This window comes from Eptesicus fuscus, chromosome 5, assembly GCF_027574615.1.
Source record: "Eptesicus fuscus isolate TK198812 chromosome 5, DD_ASM_mEF_20220401, whole genome shotgun sequence".
Lineage (NCBI taxonomy): Eukaryota > Metazoa > Chordata > Mammalia > Chiroptera > Vespertilionidae > Eptesicus > Eptesicus fuscus.
In genome coordinates this window covers 22,149,726-22,171,282 of record NC_072477.1, presented here as the reverse complement: position 1 = coordinate 22,171,282, position 21,557 = coordinate 22,149,726, and the positions used below count along the sequence as shown (strand labels likewise).

Below are 21,557 nucleotides of genomic sequence, written 5' to 3'. Positions count from 1 at the left end.
TATGGCCTGTCATATACATGTAGATAGAGCCATTTGGTACAGCATGTGATTTACAGAGGTTAAGAGACTTTCTGTTTAACTCATCCATGTAAAAAAATTTCCAAAGTGATATGATAAAATTTCCTGAGTTTTGTAAAGTGTTGTAGTTTGCCTTGCTGGTTTTTTAAATACTATTACTTTTATGGGGGAGACGTTAGGAAATAAAGCTTTGCCAAGTATGCAAAATCTTACTGGTTTTTGTAGCCTGTATGGTATGGTTCAGTTAGTTGTGTGTGAAATTTTTACATTTGACGCATAAACTTACCCTCTCTTCTGCCACTGCTTCCATTGTACTTTTCATATCAAGTTCTCTCCAACTTGGCGCCTAACAGCTTTCTATTATATACACTCTGCACCCTTTATGGAGTCTAATGAAGTGTAAATATTGAGTGTCCTGAAGTATTTAGGTTTTCCTTTATTGACCTGCTTAATAATAGTGTGTTTATATAACTACAAATGATTCAAAAGTTTAGTGCTTCAACGTAACTAAAATATATAACTCATAATATTTCACATGTAGAAATCAAAATTAGTATTAACCAATAAAAAAGATCAAACACACAAACAAAAGACCACACATTTTGATCGTGTGTTCTTCTTGAAGACCCCTAAATTTGTATCTCATAATTTCTGAATCAGCAATCCCTATCATTTAATTCATTACACTTTGGGGGCCTTGAAAAAAATTGAGGATTCAGAAAGAAAATTCAGCTCTGGTCACTTTGGCTGACTAGCTCTTAGCCTCAAAATGGTCAACAGTACTACATGGTATAACCAAAGAAAGTGGTGATTTGTGCAGTCAACTTACTCAGAAACAATAACTCATAGTGCATCTTCTCACAGAGGTCAAAATCCCAAGAAACTATTCATCTAAAACTTTTTAAAACATTAGCTTGGCTCATTAAGTTTTTGGTACTACTTTTCATATGACACAGTATCACACATGATTGCAGATCAAATGGGTGGTATTAACATTGTGTTAAAGAAAAAAAGTGGAAGAAATTATTTTTTTTTAAATCCAACTTTGCGTTTTTTGCGTTTTCCTTGAGAACATTAGAGCTGAAGTGTTGTGTTGGGGTGGAGGGTGGCGTGGAGGACAAGGAGGCCATGAGACAAGTGCCTTTCTTGCTCTGCCCATATTTGTTACTTAAACTAACATCATGTAATGGCTGCCAGTATGAACATCAAATAAATAATGAAATTGCACAGAACTTGATATTATCTCAGCTGAGAAGATAGTTTGGATCTTCAAGTAATGCTGCTCTCAGAAATGTGGCTGTGCCCTCTGACCGCATTCCAGCCTTCTTTTCCCTTGTGTGTGTGTCATGCGCAAACTCACACTCTTCCTTAATGCTGCGGCTCTGTGTTTGTCCCTCAGACAAGTTGGATGGCTTGAGAACTGGCACTAAAAGGAAACGTGACTGGGAGGCAATTGCCAGCAGAATGGAAGATTATCTTCAGCTCCCTGATGATTATGATACTCGTGCTTCTGAGCCTGGGAAGAAGAGGGTAAGAGACTTTGTCACTAACTGCCAGCGGATGAAGGGTCCTTTGGGCATCTGGTTTTTGAAAGTTATAAACAGGTAACCATATGAATGATATTTTTGTTTTAATATATTTTTATTGATTTCAGAGAGGAAGGGAGAGGAAGAGAGAGATAGAAACATCAATGATGAGAGGGAACCATTGATTGGCTGCCTCTTGCACATTGGACCAAGTCCGCAACCCAGGCATGTGCCCTTGACTGGAATCGAACCTGGGACCCTTGGGTCCGCAGGCCGATGCTCTGCCCACTGAGCCAAACCGGCCAGGGCTGAATGCTATTTTTTTTTTATAGCAATGTAGTTTATACTATATCATATTACACGTCAGAAAAATGAGTCAGATTTTACAAATTATCGGCTCAAAATGTACAAGTAACTTAAAAATGGAGAACAGAAGTGACTAGCATGTTATCAACATTAAAGGACTTTGGCGTGGCCCCTTGTGCCATTTTGTCACGGGGCAAAAGAGCCAGGTGCAGAGAAGGGTGTTAAAGAGAATTTATGGACTTCTTAATGGATTAGCTGTAGAGAGTCCAGTAGTGGATAGAATCAGGGGTGGCCCTTCTGGTTCTGGCCATAAGTACTCCATGTATGTGGTGCCATTTACTAAATTGGAGAAAAACTGGAAGAGCCATAAGTTTGAGAGTCAAAAATTGTAAGTTCAGTGAGGGACCAGTTAAGTTAGAAATGATAATAGGACTCAGGACTCCAAAATTTAGAAGTTTCAGGTAGAGGTAAATGTTTCAAGAAGTAAAGAGTCCATCATTAAATGATACAAAGAAGACAGGTACATTGGGAACAGAGAAATAGCCATTGAATTTGGCACATGGAGATCACTGATGATTGATCAACAATCAGTCAAATTTTCTTTGAGAGTTGAAGGACAGAAGCCAGTTTGGAGCAGATTGAAGAAGGAATAGGAAATGAAGAAGTACAGACAGCAAATGTAGACAACTTTTTTTTATGTATATGTTTTTATTGATTTCAGGGAGGAAGAGGGAGAGAGAGAGAGAGAGAACATCAATGATGAGAGAGAATCATTGCTCAGCTGCCTCCTGCATGTCCCCATTGGGGATGGAGCCCACAACCCCAGGCAGGTGCCCTGAATGGGAATGGAACCGTGACCCGGCCAGGCTAGACAACTTTTTTGAAGAAGATTTGTTATAAAAGGGAGCAGAGAAATTAAGTTGGATAGGTCTTCCACATAGATACCAAATTCAGTAAAAGTGACAAAATTTGTGTATATCCTTCAAAACAAAGTAACAAAGCAAAAGGGATCATATTATATACTAGCGGCCCGGTGCACAAATTTGTGCATGGGTGGGGGCCAGACCGGCTGGGGTGGAGACATGGGAGGTTGGCCAGCTGGGGGGAGGGGCCACAAGTGGTTGGTGGGGGTGCTTGGTTGGGGCCCTGATTGGGCTGGTTGGCCGCCACAGTGCGTGTCATAGCGACCAGTTCTGGTCGGTTTGTTGTTCGGCTTTTATATCCTACATAATAAAAGGTAATATGTAAATTACTATCACTCCGCTACGCCCACGATTGGGCCAGCGGGAGGCGCAGGGGGTGGGACTCGGCGTGGCCTGGGTAGCTGATTGGGGCGGTGCAAGCTCAGCGTCTGCGCCATGGCTATGCTGCAGCACAGAAGGGGCCTCTGGGGCAGCGAGCCCACGTCCTGCTGCGGACCATCAAAAGCGGGGAGCGAAAGTGGGGGAGCTGGCTGTCTGTCCGCTCCGGCACCAGGCCTTTCGAAAGCCTCTGCCGCGCCGGAGGCTTTCAAAAGGCCTGGTGCACCAGCGGACAGACAGCCAGCTCCCCTGCGATCGAAAGCGGGGAGCTGTGTGTCCGCTCCAGCACCAGCGGACCCCCTGCCATCAAAAGCAGGGAGCAGACTGCTAGCAGTGTCCGCGGAGCGTGCTAGGCTTTGCGGGGCAGTGGATATGGCCTGATGGCAGGTTAGGCCTAGGGGACCCTACACGTGCATGATTTAATCATGTACTGGGCCTCTAGTATATATATATATATATGATCTGCATAAGCCTTTTCCAGCGAATCTGTCCATCTTTCTATATAAGTACCTACTTAAATGGCTTCCTTGCATGCCATATTTGGTTGTACAGTCAGTCATTTTTCCAGTACCTTGTTGGTAGATACTTACGCTGTTTTCATTTTATTGCTAATATAAATACTATGGTGAAAGTCGTGGAATATATGTATTGGCATGTCTTTGATAGTATTTCCCTAGATTTTTAGCACTAAAGTTGCAAGCTCATAGAATATGATTTATCATTTCTGACAGATATTGTGAGATTGTTTTCCAGAAAGGTTGCATCTATTTATACACCCTCTTGTCAGTAAATGCCTATTTTTCCATACTTGCCCCCACAGTGCTGTGATCAAACGTTTCACAATCTAATAAGTGAAATAAAGGTATCTCATTTTACATTTCGTTACTTAAGAATGAGGTTGTGTATCATTTCTTAATACATCATTGCTTTTTTATGAATTTCCTCAGTACACTACTAGTGAAAGAACACTTATTGTAAGAAAATAAAACTTCATTATGGTAGACGCCATTACAGAGAACTCCAGGTTTCAAAGCTCTTACACATACTTTACAGTCCCTAACCCCTGGCCCCCCTCCCCCGTTGTCTATGTAGCTTGAGGAGTTGGGGAAGGGAGATCTGATTAGTGGCCTTCTTTATGTGCTCAGCTCCACCCGGGAACTACTTGTATTGACACCTCTTATTCCACTTTTAAGGTTGGAGCAACAGAATAAAAATAACTCTTCTTGGGAATGATAATTTGGTGTAGTTCTGGTAACAAATAATCTCAAATGAGAAATTTTTATTCTATTTTTTTTTAAAGTGGCTCCACTTGAACTCCACCCCTGCCTCACACCCTCATTTCAAATAGTTTTAACTCTCAAACCACTCATCACAATCAACATCAGAGCACCAGGAGATCTAATAGGAAGCAAGGAATACAGAATTCATTGTTCATTCCTTTCCTGGGCTCTCTTGATTTCTATAACTCAGCTTTTTACAAATACTAGGCAGGTTCCTGGGATTAACTTCCACTATAAGAAAAGATCATTTAGTAGAGTTGATCACATTCAAATTTTATCAAAATGGTAAGGTTTTAAAATGTAATTTATTTTTTAGAAGTTTCTCTTGCTTAATTGGGTATAAAATGGTAGCTCAAGTGGACTTTCAGTTTGTTTCTTTGATGACTGTGGAAGGTGAACATATCCCTTGTTTTATTTGCTGAACTCACTTGTTTTAGAAATATTTTAGTGACAGTGGATGAAATATACGTACCTCCAAATTTTCAGTGTTAACATTTTTCTGCTAATAGTTAAGATAAATGGCCAAAAAATTGAGACTGTAAATCTCAATAACAGTACCTCTAGGAAAACGAGGAGGGACAGTGACATTTAAGAAGCCATTTCTAGTTGAAAGTCATTATTCTGTAGGCACTGCCCAGAGATGCCGCAGAAGAGTAGACAGGGGAACCTGTGTGCTTGGATTTTATTCTGTTGGGGAAGGATTCAAAACAGATGAGAGTCACAACTGTGTCTTTTAAGGAGAGCACTCTAGCAGAATGGATTGAGGGAGTGAGAATGCAGGTTAGTGCTTACTTTAGGTTAAACAAAAAAAAACAAAAACAGGTCAGTAAATGAGTTATAGGAGTTGGAAGGAGCAGGACTGAGCTGAAAGCTGAACTGTTTGGGAGCTGCAATGGTTAGGACTTGGTGATTAACTAGAGAGTTCTTTCTGTAACTTAAGAATTTGCCTTTCTCCAATTCTTCCAGTTAATTTCTAATTTTTTAAACTGGCTTCATGTTAGTTATCCTCTCTCTTGAAATATTCAGAGAGGGGAAAGACCTTTTGCATATTTATTTTTCCTAAAGCCCAGCCTAATGATATGTTCTTTCCAGGTGAGATGGGCAGACCTGGAGGAAAAGAAGGACGCAGATAGGAAAAGGGCCATAGGTTTTGTGGTCGGACAGACTGATTGGGAGAAGATCACAGATGAAAGTGGTCACCTGGCTGAAAAAGCCCTCAATCGAACCAAATATATATGAGACTTCGTTTTCAAACGAAGTCATTGTTTCTTAAGGTAAGGATACATAGTCATACAAGTCCTGCTGTGTGGTTGATGAAGGGTTTGAGATAAAGTAGACAGCATGCTTTGTTAAAAATGCTTCTGTATTGAGTAAGTATATCCCAGCTACCAACATTTATAAAACATTATTCTAAAAGGAAGTATGCATTCTGTAGATTTGTGAAGGAGTGGAGCACTGAAATGCTAAGGTCTACTGAATTTCCCTGGCGTGACAGCCTTTTCTTTTCCTTCCAGATGGTTCGCTTTGAGGTGATCTGAAGCCAAGGCTTCCTGGAGCTTCGTTGTGTGTCACCTTGCTTCCACGGTTCAGTTTTTGTTTTGTTTCTACTGCTTTAGTTTTTTAAAGTTCTTCAGTGTCCCCAAGAGGTATTAGGATCTTGCTGTACCTAAGCAAGATGTTAATTTTTTAAAAACTATTGGGGAGGGTGGGAGTGATAGCTTAACTGCTGGAAGCAGGTGGGGATCTGCTGGAGGATTCTGACAGAAAATATTTTCTCCACTGTACAATGTCACGGACTATCTATCATCGTTGCTTTGTGGCTGTTTTTGTTTTTTACTGTATGTAACTGGTAGCTGATTGTACTAGGATTAAAAACAATAAACTTTCATGATAAAGCCAATGAGATTCATGGGCTGTACAGCATGGGCCCCTTTCTCTTGTTTTCTTAATTTTATGTTTATTGCTTTTTTAATATGGTGTGTTCCAATTACATGCTAGCCAAACATCCCCAAACCTCATCCCCATTGAATATTAAATAGCTCAATGATTCCATGGTGCATGCTGTAACACAAGGCTCAGTGATGTTCAAAACACTCACCTTTGTTTTATTGCTGGTTTCTTTATCTGAGTATCTCAAAGACTAGTACAGACAATTTCAAATATTCACCTGTTCCCTGGAGTACATCTGTTCTGTCACACGATGTTTTATTATTTTAGTTTCTGATCCTCTCTTTGTCCCTCCCTCTTTCCTGCCCTCCCTCCTTTTACTTTCTCCCTTGATGTTGTTATGTTTTTATTTTCCTTGCTCTGACTTTGGCACCTGGTGGCCAGCACTGATGTACTCCATGGAACTCGGGAGCCTGTTGCCTTACTGCTGAACTTGAATTATTGATTTTTTAATCCAAGTTCCAGGGAAGGAGTATAGAGATGCAGAACCCTCTGGCAGGCAGCCTTTAAGCCTATCAGGTTTTCAGGTTCCTGCCAGATTGCTCGTGATTGGGAAGCGGGGCCTTCGGCAAAGATTCCTCTCTTGTGGATAGTACCAGGAGGAACCTAGAACACGCAGACCTAACAACCAAATGTCATTCCTATATAAAAATAGGAAGAAGATCTTTTTCCTTTTTCATTCTGCAAAGAAAAAGATGTCATTTTCTAGATGAGAGGTGGCACAGAAGAGCCTCTTCCTCAAACACCATTTCTGCTTTGTAATCCAACTCAACAAGTCATAAATCGGTCCACAAAAGGGCTTGAATATTTTTAAATGTTCACTTTCGGACTACAGACAAAAACCTCTTAGTTTTATGACCTACATTAAATACTGTGTATATAGAGATAATATTTCTTAGTATTTGAATAGTATCACTTTGGGTTCAAGAACTTGAAATTAAAGTACTGGAGGTTAATTCAGTGGGAACTCCCTGACAACTTTCTGTACTTTTATCCTCCCTGAAATTCTGAATGTTTACATGTAAGAGGCATTAAGTTCATTAACAAGTCAATATTGAATGTACAATTTGCTACATTAAATAGCCCCCCCCAAAAAAAAAAAAGAAATAACAAAAACAAAAAACCCTCCCACTGTTGGTAATGTTTAACAAGCTACTTAGGTTGCTTTTGGCCAACAATATATTTGTATGTACTGATCTTTCTCAGCCGCCTTTATTGTGTTGCGTGAAGGTACATCACAAAGTAACCAGTAGAATTGTTTGTAAAAAGACCACAAAATGTGTTCTCTGTTTCAGAAGAAAAGAGAGGCATATATGTTCTTACAGAGAATGTTTTACTTTCAGTCGTCGGAACCTTTTAATATTCAGTGTTCAGAATGCCAATGAAATAAGAAGTGGTACTCACCCATGAAGCACTTTAAATTCAACATGTTTTTGCTTTGCAGCAATGGCTTCCTGTCTGTGATCTTATGTCAAGAGGGGCTGGGGAAGAGTGAACAGAATCAGAAATAGTCTCTACCAATTTTTGGAAGATATGGGTTAAAATGGCCTTAGGGCCCAGCAGGCGGCTCAAAAATTTTATCAATTGCTTCATCTGTATTTCGGTGGTTGAACGTCAGCCTGTGAACCAGGAGTCACAGTTTGATTCCTGGTCAGGGCACATGCCTGGGTTGCAAGCTCTATCTCCAGTGTGGGGCATGCAAGAGGTAGCAGATCGATGATTCTCAATATTGATGTTTCTCCCTCTCACTTCTTCTCTGAAAGCAATAAAAATATATTAAAAAACAAACAAATAAGTAAAATGGTCTTAGGGAATGAACACAGAGTGTTGCCTACTTTAAGATACTGGTATAGCAAATAATTTCATTGAAAGGAGATTAATGAAGAAATATTAGGCACCAAAAGGAATGAAACACAGACTGTCATTTAATATTTAACGTTTCTATGCCTATATGAGACTGTTAAGAAATTCTTGACTATATGAGGCTGTTAAGAAATTCACTAGAAGCAGAATAGAATAAAAAGTCCAAGAATATTTTGGAGAAATTTGGTGTAGGTAGAAAATGCCTTGATAGCACAAGTATTTTAAATTTATTAAGAGATGTCCTTGGAATATAGAGGACCAAACTTGGGATTTATTTGTTTGCTAGCATTTTACCGTTATTTTTATTAGCATTGTTTTTCTTATCATCTAAGAAAACTGTTTGATACCGTTTTTAAAATTTGTATTTTAATCCTTTTAAGTTTATTTAAAATTTTATGGAGTTTGTGTCTTAATACAAAATAGGCTGATTTGGGGGCAAGTTCCTGATATCTTTAATGTTTCAGATCTTTTAAACAAAATGTAAATCTTCTCACTTCAAACTCCCTGTGCAAGTATTTTGGTAGATGAGATGCAGAGACTTTTCTATTTGGGAATCATTTACTTAGGGTTAAGTTGACATATTCAAAATATGCTGTGACTGAATACAGAGATCAAAAGCTATCAATAATATACAGTAGTCCGTTGATGCTTATTTGATTCACATAATTTTCTAGAAGTTTTAACTTGATTCAGATATCAGTAACTAAGTTAGAAGTTCATTGACAAAGATAAAATCTTAAATTTTCTAGATGGATTTATTTCCCTAGTGAAAGAATTCTAAGTGTTGATTGGGCAAACCAAAGTAAGTGCCATCTCATCTGGAGACCAAGCATGAACTCTGAATTGGATTGACTAAAAAGTTCAACCTAGCTTAACTTACTTTGGAGGCCACTCAGCTTTTTGTTAAGTATTTTTCTAACTATGCAGATTTGCAGGTATTTTGGTAATAATAGGTGTCTACTGCCTGGCTTACTACTAGGACTGTAAAAAGCAACAGGTTGTCACAGTTTTTTGTTTGTTTTTTGGTCTTCAAGGTCATTCAGATAATGTATAGAACATTACCATTCTCATTTCTTTCCTCCCCCTTCTCTTTTCCTTTCTACACCCCCTCCCCCTTTTCACTTTTCTTCTTTCTAATTTTTCCAAAGGTACCTTCCTATTATAAGGAGTTTTACTGAAAAATGTTATCAATTGCTTCATCCGTATTTCTATTCTTTTATGGCATGGAATATATATTGTGTAGGTGTGTTTCACTACAGTTTCATCACCCGTGTAGGTTTGTGTGTCCACCCCCATCTTCCTCCCACCCTTCACCCCCATCTCTGACTTACAGAAGTATATGCTCCATTTCTCGTAATTTTATAATTTAAAGATTGTAACATAAATGAAATCATATAGTATGTAACCTTTTGGAATTGGCTTTTTGGCTTTATTCACTTGGCGTAATTCTCTTGACATTCATTCAAGTTGTTATATGTAGTAATTGTTCCTTTTTGTTGTTCAGTAGCATTCCATCCCATTCTTTTTTACTATAGCCGTAGAATATGTTACTTTATGTTCTTACCATAATTTAATATACCCGGTCTCCACTGATGGGTATTCATGTTCTCTTTTGCTCTTATAAATTGTGAATTCCATGTATTGTCATCACTCTGCAACCTCCTATACTTGCCTAATTTCTATCAATGAAGGAACACAACTAATGGCATTCTGTACATATATTGCATATGTACTGTATGATGATGTACTGTTTCCTCAGCTCTCCCTATAGCTTCCTGTTTTACTGCCTCCCTGTTATCTCATCCTTTAGAAATGACAACTATATTAAGGCCCAGCTCTCATGATACCTTCTTCCTAAAAGCTGTTTCTAATTTTTCTCTTTTGCTCCCTCTTTCCATTTCTTACAGAACTTTGCTTGTATTTGTCCTTGATCTTAATTTGCCTTTCTAGTAGAGTAACTTATATACCTATCTAGTCTATCTTCACCAGCCTTCCCACTCTTAAATACATGCTCCTAGATACCTGTTATGTACATTTGATGCTCAACAAGCTTATTTAGAATTGATGATGTGTTAAATTTAAATATAGGTTAATACATATGTAATTTACAAAACTCTAACTCTTGTGTTTGCTTTTTCACTGCCTTTGTATCTTCCAGTTGGTGGCATATCCACAAGTATTATATAAACTGAACATCACAAATTCAAATGCTTGCTATGGACAGGAAGATATAATTGAGAGAACTGGCCAATAGTTTCATAACAGCATGTAATATTCCTTCATTAGAAGCATACTTTGCTTGCAAATTAGACATGTAAAAATATTCTTCATTCTATGGAAAAACATCCTCTTTACCATTTTCCTTGAAACATTTGACAATCTGTATATCTTTAGTTTTCCCACTTTGGGTAGAGCTAAAGTACAAGTATCAATTTTCTAATTGACGTTACTACTAGTATAAGCAAAACAACAGCAGAAGCAGATGATAATGTCAACTGACTCTCAAGCTCAGTGTTGGGAAACAATGGGGCATGGTAGGGTTTGAGGTGATGCAGAGTGCTTGCCCTGTCTCAATGAGACAATTCTTCTCCAGCCAGTGGTTGCCATAAGCAAGGTAGACCCAGTGTTACCAGATGAGGATAAAGTGGAAATCTGGATTTTTATGTGAAATGGTCTTTTCAAAATACTATGGGGACAATATAGTAAAGGCAAAACAAATCACATCTGGAGGCCACATAGTACCTACAGGCCATCATTTTGGGACTCTGGCATATACCATAAAGGATATACCATAACAATTCTGAAAGACAATTGTTGCAAAGATATCTATAGGAGAGGAAACACCCAGTTATATAGATTGTATGTAAATATTTTGACTAGCACCTTTTAATTGATATTTTGGAATGAGCAGTTCTGCTTTCATTGCATGAGATGGCAAAACATATGTAATATACAGATGTTGAATTTGCAGTGGGTTGGTTTGATTATTTTGTTAATCCTCACCCAAGGATATTTTTCCATTGATTTTTAGAGAGAGTGGAAGGGAGAGGGAAAGACAGAAACATCAATGTGACTCTCTCACATAGATTGGTTGCCTCCTGCACATACCCCTGGTCTGCCACAAGGTATGTGCCCTTGACTGGAATTGATCCTGGGACCCTTCAGTGCTGTGGCCAATTCTCTGTCCACTGAGCAAAACTGGCTAGAGCTGCAGTGGGCTTATTTTTGTCCATTGCTTGCTTTTACATGGAAGCATATACATTACTCCCTCTTTGGGTGACATCCTTCCAGTGTCTCCATTTATCAAGATGCAGGTAAGCACCTTGTGTGTGCTCAAGTAAATAGTGGTCACACACCCATCCCAGAGAAAGAAGACAGCAAGAATTCCCTCCGGGAAAGTAGAGCAGCTGAACAGCCACACCTGGATGTGAATTTGACCAGAATATTCTGCTCTTGACTCACCATTGCTTTCTACTAATTTCCACTGGGGAAAGAGGATGTGTGTCGTTTTTCTGTTGGTTCCTGTGTCAAGGTGGGTGTACCTTTGCTCTGTTTGGTTTCTTAAAGTACTTTTTGGGCATTACCTTTTCCAAATTCATTTCAGCCATAAAATATGAATTCATTCTTATTATTTAAGAAATATAAATACTACAAATAATATTAACACACAGCCCTCCATTGAGCAACAGACATCTTAAAATCTTAGAGATAATTGCTATTACCATTTTGGAATGTGGCTTTGCAAACCTTTTTTGTGCATTTATAAGACATATATACCTATGAGGATATAGTTTTATTGTTTATCACAAGTGATAGTCTTTACATGTTCTGCAAATCCACTGTCTGTGTGTGTGTGTGTGTGTGTGTGTGTGTATACACACTAGTGGCCTGATGCACAAATGAAGATTCGTGCAAGAATGGGCCTTCGTTCCCCTGGCTGCCTGCACCACCTTCGCTCTGGCCTGAACCGCCTTTCTGCCTTCCCACGGTGCCTGTGTAAGCAAATTAACCCACCATCTTTGTTGGGTGCATAAATATATATGTGTATATATATATGCACTCACTCATACATGTGTATATATTCCATGATATGTACCTAACCTCAGTTATTTTTCCTTATTTGTGACAGTTTTCCAGTGTTATAATGTTCCATTGAACACCCTTGTAAATGTCCCTTTTAGGCATGTTCTCAAGTTTTCTGGGGAATATACAGAAAAAATTGAATTACTGGGCTATAAGGGAAGCAACTCCTTTTATGTCTTAATAATTATCCACATGTGTGTTTTAGAGAGAGTCCTAATGTCCACAGTATGAAGAATTCTTATATTTTAAAATTCCAGTTTTGTATGCTGCTTTCATTTGAATTGTGCTCTTTAAATCAACTTGGAATTGACATGGATAAGCAAACTAGGTTATAAATAGTAGCCATAGTTCAAACCTAATAAGCTTATGGGAATAGGTGCTGTGTTTCAATGATAGGGAAAGTAAATTGCCAATTGAGATAATCTTCCTTAATCATGAAGTTCTTTTTCTCAAGTTTTTCTCTGATCCCTTTGGAATTATGACAGCTGGATACACAGGTGCTATGAATATATGTTTTCACATCACACATCTTTAATACTAGTTTGAGTAATTGTGAAAATATAGGTTTGGATACTGGACCCTTGTTTGTTGAGAAAAAGTTAGTTTAGTGAAGTCTGGAATACCCACTTTTCTTGAGAGGATCTAGTTCATTTAATTATTAAACCTTTTAAAGAATATTCTTTACAGAGATTACTAATATCAGAAGTGAAAGATGGGCCATCACTACAGATCCCACGGATATTAAAAGGCTAACAAAGGAACAATTCTTTGTCCACAAAGTTGATAACCTAGTTGAAATGGATCAATTTCTTGAAAGACATGTCTGCCAAACACAAGAAAAAATAGACAACTTGAAGAAATTGAATTAATTATTAACCTTCCAAAAGAGAGAGCATCAGGCCCAAATGGGTTCTACCAAGCATGTAAGAAAGAAATTATACCAGTTATCTGTGGTCTGTTTCAGAAGATAGAAGCAGAGGGAATTCTAACTCAACTATGAAGCCAGCATTATCCTAATATCAAAACCAAAGACATTACAAGAAAAGAAAACTACAGACAACAGATCTCTCATGAACCAAACGCAAAAATTCTCAACAAAGTATTAGCAAATGGAATCCAACAATGTATAAAAAGAATTATACACCATAACCAAGTGGTATTTATCCCAGGTATGCAAGGCTGATTCAACATTCAAAAATCAGTTATTGCATGGATGGACCTGTAGAGTATTATGCTAAGCGAAATAAGCCAGTCAGAGAAAGAAAAGTATCACATGATCTCACTCATGTGGAATCCAATGAACAACATAAACTGATGAACAAAAATAGATCCAAAAACATAGAAGTACCGAACAGACTTTCAAACCTCAGAGGGAAAGCAGAGGAGGGTGAGCCGGTGGGAAGAGATCAACCAATGAACTTGTATGCATATATGCATAACCCAAGAACAAAGACAATAGGGTGGTGAAGGCCTGGGTGGGGGGCTGGGAGAGGTCAATGGGGGAAAAAGAGGACATATGTAATACTTTCAATACAAATGTGTGTTTTAAAAAAACCAGTTAATGTAATCTACCACATCAGGCTAAAGAAGAAAAAGCCTTAAGTACTCTGGAGGAGGTAATCACCAACCCACATTCATGAAAGAACAGAGGAGGAAGATAATCAGCACTAATGATCATAAAATGAAAAGAACCAGAAAATAGGCCAGATTATTTTTAATTAAAAAATAAGCTTTGTCTTTATGGAAATGGAATCTTGAACGTAATTTTTAGATGTTGGAACAAAACCAGGCTTGTATCAGCATGCTTCCGTCCACATCCACCCCATTGAAAAGAACAACCAGCTTCTTGAAACAAGTGGAACGACTACAAAGATGTTTTGACAAAAGCAGGTTAATATTTTAGCAAGCAACTAACAAATAGCAATATTAGTTGTGTTAAGTAAACACATCAACATAGGACTATGATAGAGTAAATGAAGGAATGCATACAGAGTTTATAGCACAAGGCATTTTTTTAAGTTGGGTGTTACCTCTCAGAAAAACACATCAACTTAAAGCTAGGTTTTATGCTGTCATGTCATAGCTATTAGTGCATGCTACTTCATGTAGTATAGTGAAAACGAAATTCAGAATGTTTTATTTTTAATTGATTTTAGAGAGAGAGGAAGGGAGAGAGACATCAATTGGTTGCCTCCCACACGTGCTAGGATGGGGGATTGAACCCACAACCTGGGTATGTGTCCTGACTGGGAATTGAACCTGCCCCCTTTTGGTATATGGGATGACACTCCAACCCACTGAGCGATACCAGCCAGGGCCAGAATAAGTTTTATATCAGTAATGTCACACATCAGTGCCATTCTTAATAACTCACTTTCACTGTAAACAGTACAAATTCGTGGCTTTGCTAACTGTTTATGACTGCTGAGTAATAATATGGCTAATATTTACTGAGCACATGCTGTGCATTAGGAATATGCTGAGAATGTCACCTATATTTTATCTAAACCTTAGAACAGTACTATGAGATAGGTGTTATTTTGTCATCCCTATTTTATAGATGGGAAAGCTTGAGGCCAAGAGAGTAAGCAACTTGCAGAGATCCAAGGTGCTTGAATTGAACTGTCATAGGCACCTCTCACCGACACCAGAGAGGTGTTACCAGACAGCCCAGAGTCAGTGGGAGCGGGCTGTCGTCAACCTCGATCCTTGTCTTCTCATATAAATGAATTCATACGAGAGAACCTAACTGCGTTGTGAAAAGCCAATTTATTAAAGCATGCACCTTTATTGAAAAAGCAAAGAAAGAAAGCAAACCTATACATCTGGCTTATGAAGCACAGACAAGCTCTCAGCTAATCTGAAGAGCAGGTTGGGTGGGGGTCCAAGGCGTTATATACCCTCCTGTCTATAGTTTTCAAAATTCCTCTGCTGAATATTTGGTACAGATTGATTCTCAAGGTCCCTTTTTTCTTTGTTTGGCCTTTCCAGAAAATCATGAGAAGCACCTGGCAGCTTTATCTTGCCAAGCCTTGAGACTGCTGGCTTCTCTGCTTAGGGAGTAAAACTGCCCTTTTTTCCTTTCCCCTTTCTGCATTCTCTCATTAGGGAGATTTAAAAAAAAAAACCATTTGCTCTGTGTCCTTGGCTGGGGGATAATGGCTTGTTAGTTACAAGCTGGCTGCACATTGCCCAAACTGTTTGGCTTTGTTTTAACTTTCCTGTCTCAGTTTCCCTATTCCTGTGCCCTGGCATCCTGTCACAGAACCAGGATGAAAACATGTTCGCCAGGGCTCATGCACCTACCCACAGTCACCTACTTAGGAAAGGGGAAAGTGAAGGGGGGAGGGTGCAGGCAGCAAATCAGATAACTGAGGCTAAAGTGGAGGTGACTGAGCACAGAGACACATTCTTGCCTAAGGCTACATTTCCAGGCCAGAAGCAGTGTTCAAGGAGATAGGAGTCTGAACTGCAGAAATCAGTATATAGGGCGAGAAAAAGGGTTTTCTAAGGGAAGACTAGGTCATGACATTTGTTTGAGGGTTGACTCTGGTGAATTTGGAAATGACAAAACAAAAATTTGTGAGCCTGAAGGAGAGAGATTGCGAGAAACGACATAACCCCAGGAGACTCTTGGTGAAAGAGAAGGCAGACTCCTCAGTGAGTAGATGGACATGAAACTGGGGAGGTTTGGGGCAGATGTCCCTCTGCTGTTTCCATGTCGGCAGACAATCCCTTCCTCTTGAGGCTAACAATCTGGGAGTTTAAGATGTGACTGAGCATTCAACTCCTGGACACTTCTACACTATTTAGGTTTATGTAGTCTTGAAATAGCTTCTTGATCTATAAGAATTACCTACCCCTGGAGTACATTCTTTTCATGAGTTCTCTCTTTCCACAGTTGAGCACTTAGTACATACAGTGTAGGTACTATGATCTACCTCAGAGAGACAGATTGCATTATTAATGCTGTGAAATAGGTCAGTGTTCATTCTTTCCAGTGTATATTGTATCTACTTAATTCTGACCAAGAATATTTTTATACTCTTATAAGAGTATAAAAATATTTGCCATATTGTCACAAGTTTCTCCCCCCCCCCCCCACCCAGAGCATAATTTAATCACCAGCCTGATAGAACCATCTATACTAGTAATAGCCTAGGTGGCATCACACCCTCACGTCGTCAGAAGATGGCCGTCACAAGATGGCCACGCGCACAGTGGAGGCGGGGCCCAGCAGCTGCTCCACACAGTGAGGCCTGGGGGTCCTGTGGCTCCACGCTGCGTGGAGGAGGCTGGTCCTGGCGTCTCCGCCACCTCAAACGGAGGAGGTGGGTCCCAGCAGCGGAGGCAGGTTGCGGCAAGGCAGGGCAGTTGGGGGGCGATCAGGCCAGCAGGGGAGCGGTTAGGGGGCGGGCAGGCTGGCAGGCAGAAGTGGGTAGGGGCAGGCAGGCAGGCGAGCAGTTAGGAGCCAGTGGTCCCGGATTATGAGAGGGATGTCCGATTGCTGGTTTAGGCCTGTGGGATTGGGCCTAAACCAGCAGTCAGACATCCCCCAAGGGGTCCCAGATTGGAGAGGGTGCAGGCTGGGCTGAGGGACCACCCCTCCCCCCGTGCATGAATTTCATGTACTGGGCCTCTAGTAACATATTAGCCAGTGTGTTCTTTTTTAAAAATATATATTTTTATTGATTTCAGAAAGGAAGGTAAAGGGGGGGAGAGAGAGAGTAACATCAATGATGAGAGCAAGTCATTGATTGGCTGCCTCCTGAATGCCCCCTACTGGGGATCAGCCTGCAACCTAGGCATGTGCCCTTGACTGGATTTGAACCTGGGGCCTTTCAATCTGCAGGCTGACGTCTATCCACTGAGTCAAACCAGCTAGGGCCCAGTGTGTTCTTTATCTCTCTACCAGCCATCATTCTGTCTCATTATCTCTTCAAATTTTCTTAGTCCTGAAAAAATGATCTTGTTCTATGTGAAATTTATGCAAATGCCTAATAGAGTTTTTTAAAAACATCAAAGGATTTTTTTAAATTTCTCTTTTTGAATGAATGATCTGCTTTATAGAGCTGAGGATCAAAACTATAGAGAAAAGCTAGAAACAAAGATTATGAAAATTTAGAACATATAGGAGCTCATCCAGGAAACTGGTTACCAGAACTTTAGCAAATTTCATAAGGATTTTTTAAAAGAAATATTTTCTAAACGCACATGTAAAATTATGTTATGGAGGTCTTATTTTAAATTATTTAAATTAAGTTGTCATTGAAAACAAAGACAACTTTTTTAAAAAGGACCTTCATATAATGTGGGGCTGTGTTTACTGAAGAGTGCTGTGTTATCTCTGCCATTTCTGCTTTGCCTTTTCTCTGATGGAAGGGAAATGGTTTGGGCACTCCTTATACATCCAGGAGATACCTTTGGCCTCTTTGCTGTATGAATCCAATTTGGAGCTGTGTATATTGTATAAAACCATCTATTTATATAAAAGGCTAATATGCTAAATGTCCATTCGGATAATGACATCATGTAGCAACACCCAGCTTCCTCTCCTTAGCAACAACTAGCCTCCTTGCAGTTTCTTCAGCCCAGGAACACAACTTGCTTTATAGCCAGGTGCAAACATTTCACACTTTAACCAAATGTCTGTGAAGTTTTTTCCCGTGCCTCATCTCATTTGATCCTCACACAAGTCCTGGAGTAGGTAGATAGGAGACTCGGTGGAATCCTATTTTGTCTTCTGTAGGGAGTGGCTCTAGGGTTAGGCCTCAGACTGACCTTTGGCAGGGCCACAAACAAGTCCCAGCTTGGAGGGCAGAGCTCTCTTAGCTTAATTAAGCTTAACCTTATAGCCCTCCTTAGTTCCTTCCTAGGTAGCTAATGGGCTGTGGGAGGTGCAGCAAGTGCTGCCAAAACAAGGTGAAACTCACAAGAACATTATAAACATGTTGACCACTACCCTTGTTTTGATCTCACTATAAAATAAAGCCTTGGCTTGCAGACTGGATCTTTTTGTGTCCTCATCGAGGCACGGGAGATCTACCCAGTCCCAGCTATTTCTCTTGTCTGTCTTTTCTTTAATCCTTCACCGCCCCTCCTCAGGCTCACCGAACCCTTGGCTGTGCTGGCGCGGCACACTTTTCATTAGCCGGAAAACGGAGATTTAGGAAGCTTAGAAACTTGACCCGACTGAAAAGTAAGAAATGGTGGGCCTTGAAAATGACTTCACTGTGCAAAATATAGTCAAACACTGCTACAGTTAAATATTTTACCTTTTGTTCTCCCTGTGATCTACAATAGTAATCTGCTTCATGTTGATATTTATTGCTGTGTTGCTGACAATTACCTGAAAGAGAAGTTGGGGTGCTTCACTGGGCTGGAAAAAGTTTGGCTAAATCGGAAAGCAGGTCTAATTAAGCAAGTTTATTCTATATCTATAAAAGGCTAAGTTGGCTTGCGCATGCGCGATACATATAAAGCTCTCACTGGCGCCAATCGCACACGTGTGTTTCCATCTGTCATTGTTGATCGTGAATTTGGTTGACACTTCTATTATAGAGAAAGGGCGGATAGTGATATTAAAATATTCTAATTCATTTCCTTTCAATGTGCACGAATTCGTGCACCGGGCCACTAGTGTTTGAAATAAGGTTCCTAATAAACCTTTTCCTGCATGGAATGTCACTTAACTGCCTGCTTTTAATTAATAACTGGGCATTAACTCCTAAATAGTGCCATCATCATAAAACACAGTCCAGGTTCCACTGCTCACCATTGAAGTATTAGACAATTATGCAGTATTCAACCAGACTCTGAACATGTCTAATTTGGGAGAGAATGATGCCCACATATATCTTAATGGAAAGAATGACCAGACCTTGGCAATGTAATGGTTGCTAAAAGAACAATAACCAGCTCAGCTTACACTCAGAATGCGTTCCCAGCAGAAAAAGAGATATACTTGGTAGAAACAGAAAAATATAATAAAACAGACTTGTGTTGGCAGAGCATATATATTTATACATTCTTCTGTGTTTAGCTCAGTGGTTCGAAAACAGTTCCTGGAAAGACTGCAGGACACAAATGTTTTCCATTTGCATTTGTACATTTCACCTAATTGGTCCCTGGGACAAGGTTCACTGCTCTGGAGGTGGCTTGGCTCAGTCTTTAACAAACACAGTAATAAATTTCAGGTTTGGGACAGAAAATGGCTGCTCCATATCAGACAATCACGAGAACTTGGAATTGTTTCCCATGAAAATCTTAAATAGCCATGCAAGATCACTCTGGGTAGTGGGCTCTTCTGCTGTCTCCATACACATAACTGGGTTCCTTGCTCTGGGGCCTCGGGGCTTGCCTACTTTTAAAACCTAGATTTGGCAGATTCCTTCACTTTTGTAAAGGGAACATTGTGGGCGAAAATAGGGCAAAGGTGATCTAAGTGCAATTGGATGTATGAAGGACACTTCAAAATAACCTTAAAGCGAGAAGATTCGTTTGGGCTGAGCATGCTTGTTTTGTTTTTCCTCTCAGCTGTTTGAAGTAAATGAAAATGCAAAAGAAAGTCATCTTTCTGCCCTGACCGGTCTGGCTCAGTGGATAGAGCATTGGCCTGCGGACTCAAGGGTCCCGGGTTTGATTCCAGTCAAGGGCATGTACCTTGGTTTCGGGCACATACCCAGTGGGGAATGTGCAGGAGGCAGCTGATCGATGGTTCTCTCTCATCGATGTTTCTAACTCTCTATCCCTCTTCCTTCCTCTCTGTAAAAAATCAATAAAATAAATTTAAAAAAAAAAGAAAGTCATCTTTCATACATTTTCATGCTGACACATCTAGCAATAGTTTAGGGATTTTATCTCATCTGATCCAGCCCACCCGAAAAGTCAAGGAAGTGGGTAATTGAATATGAAAACTTGTTTTATGTCGATGGGAAAGAAGGAAGCTAAAGTCACAGACACTCCTTAATCAGAACGACAGAGCTCGAGCTGTGTGCCCTCACCCCAGCCTGCACACCTCGGGCAGAGTTTCCAAACACTTGATTCTGACTCTCTTAGAAGACAGACATAGTTATTCGGCCTGGCAGATGACTTGCCTGTGTCAGAGTGAGTCACAATTTGCATTGGGCCAGTAGGAAAATAGTAAAATAAATGTTGGTTCCATGAATTCCTTTATCTGTGAAAGATTGACCATGGACTGTAATTTCCTTATGGAGTGGGGGAATTTTCATTTCTCTGTGTGATGCTGTGTTTGTCCCAGTTGTGCCACTCATGGTCTGTGAGGTGTGCACAAGCTATGCAAGTCTCCTGTCTGGGCCTCCGTTTCCTCCTTCCTGATCGGAGCAGGGTGGGTGGGATGATCTCCTAGGCCCTTTCTAGCTTTTGCATTCTGAAGTGCAGCTTCTGTACATAGGAGGTGAGGGCATCAATTCGTCAACTACAGACAACTTGGGTTGTCCAGTGGATCAACCCTTCAGCAGACAAATGTGAATGAACAGCAACACTCAAGTCCGGCAGAAAGCTTGTGTTGGGCTTGCTGGAATGCTCGGAGGAAGTTCTGGGTGGGGAAGCACTCCCACGTGCTGGGCGGGGGTTGTCAGGTGGCAGGGCCCCCTCCGTGCGGGTGCTCACTGGAGGTGGCCTGCTGAAGATCATGACGGGCAGCGTGAGGTGCTCAGGATACAATCTGGCATCTGAGGTCTCGGGTTCCTCCACACGTCTGACTATCCCTACCAACCCAAACGCCCTCGCCTTGTACTTTGGCGAGTTATATCACTTCTAAAATGTCTGTCTGGTTACTTTTTAAAAAATGAAGATAATATCTACTTTTCAGTGTAAAAAGCTTAAGATAATGTATTGGCAAGTGTCTAGCAAATAGGTGGAGCTTGGCCAGCAATTTGTAAAAAACAATAACAGACAAACCAACTAAGATAACCTTATTTGAGCCCTAACCGGTTTGGCTCAGTGGATAGAGCGTCGGCCTGAGGACTGAAGGGTCCCAGGTTCGAATCCGGTCAAGGGCATGTTCCTTGGTTGCGGGCACATCCCCAGTAGGGGGTGTGCAGGAGGCAGCTGATGGATGTTTCTCTCTTATCAATGTTTCTAACTCTCTATCCCTCTCCCTTCCTCTCTGTAAAAAATCAATGAAATATATATATATTATTTTTTAAAAAAGATAACCTTATTTGAAAGCCAAGGGGGAAAGCACTAACGTGTAGTGAGTAACAGTTCAC

General features: G+C 40.2%; 1 protein-coding gene across 3 annotated transcripts in view; it reads left to right on the top strand.

Annotated features, from left to right (window-relative positions):
- The window catches only part of YLPM1 (YLP motif containing 1), a 66,014-nt gene extending 59,660 nt beyond the window's left edge, over positions 1–6,354 (top strand). For 2 of the 3 annotated variants that reach the window (XM_008138831.3, XM_054715913.1), the window contains 3 exons: positions 1,418–1,548; positions 5,524–5,705; positions 5,946–6,354. In XM_008138831.3, coding sequence (XP_008137053.2) covers positions 1,418–1,548; positions 5,524–5,670 — 278 coding nt within the window. In that variant the 3' untranslated portion in view covers positions 5,671–5,705; positions 5,946–6,354. Of the gene's footprint in view, positions 1–1,417; positions 1,549–5,523; positions 5,706–5,945 lie in introns of those variants that run through there. The other variant, XM_054715912.1, reaches the window with a different exon arrangement.
- Positions 6,355–21,557: the final 15,203 nt, after the last annotated feature.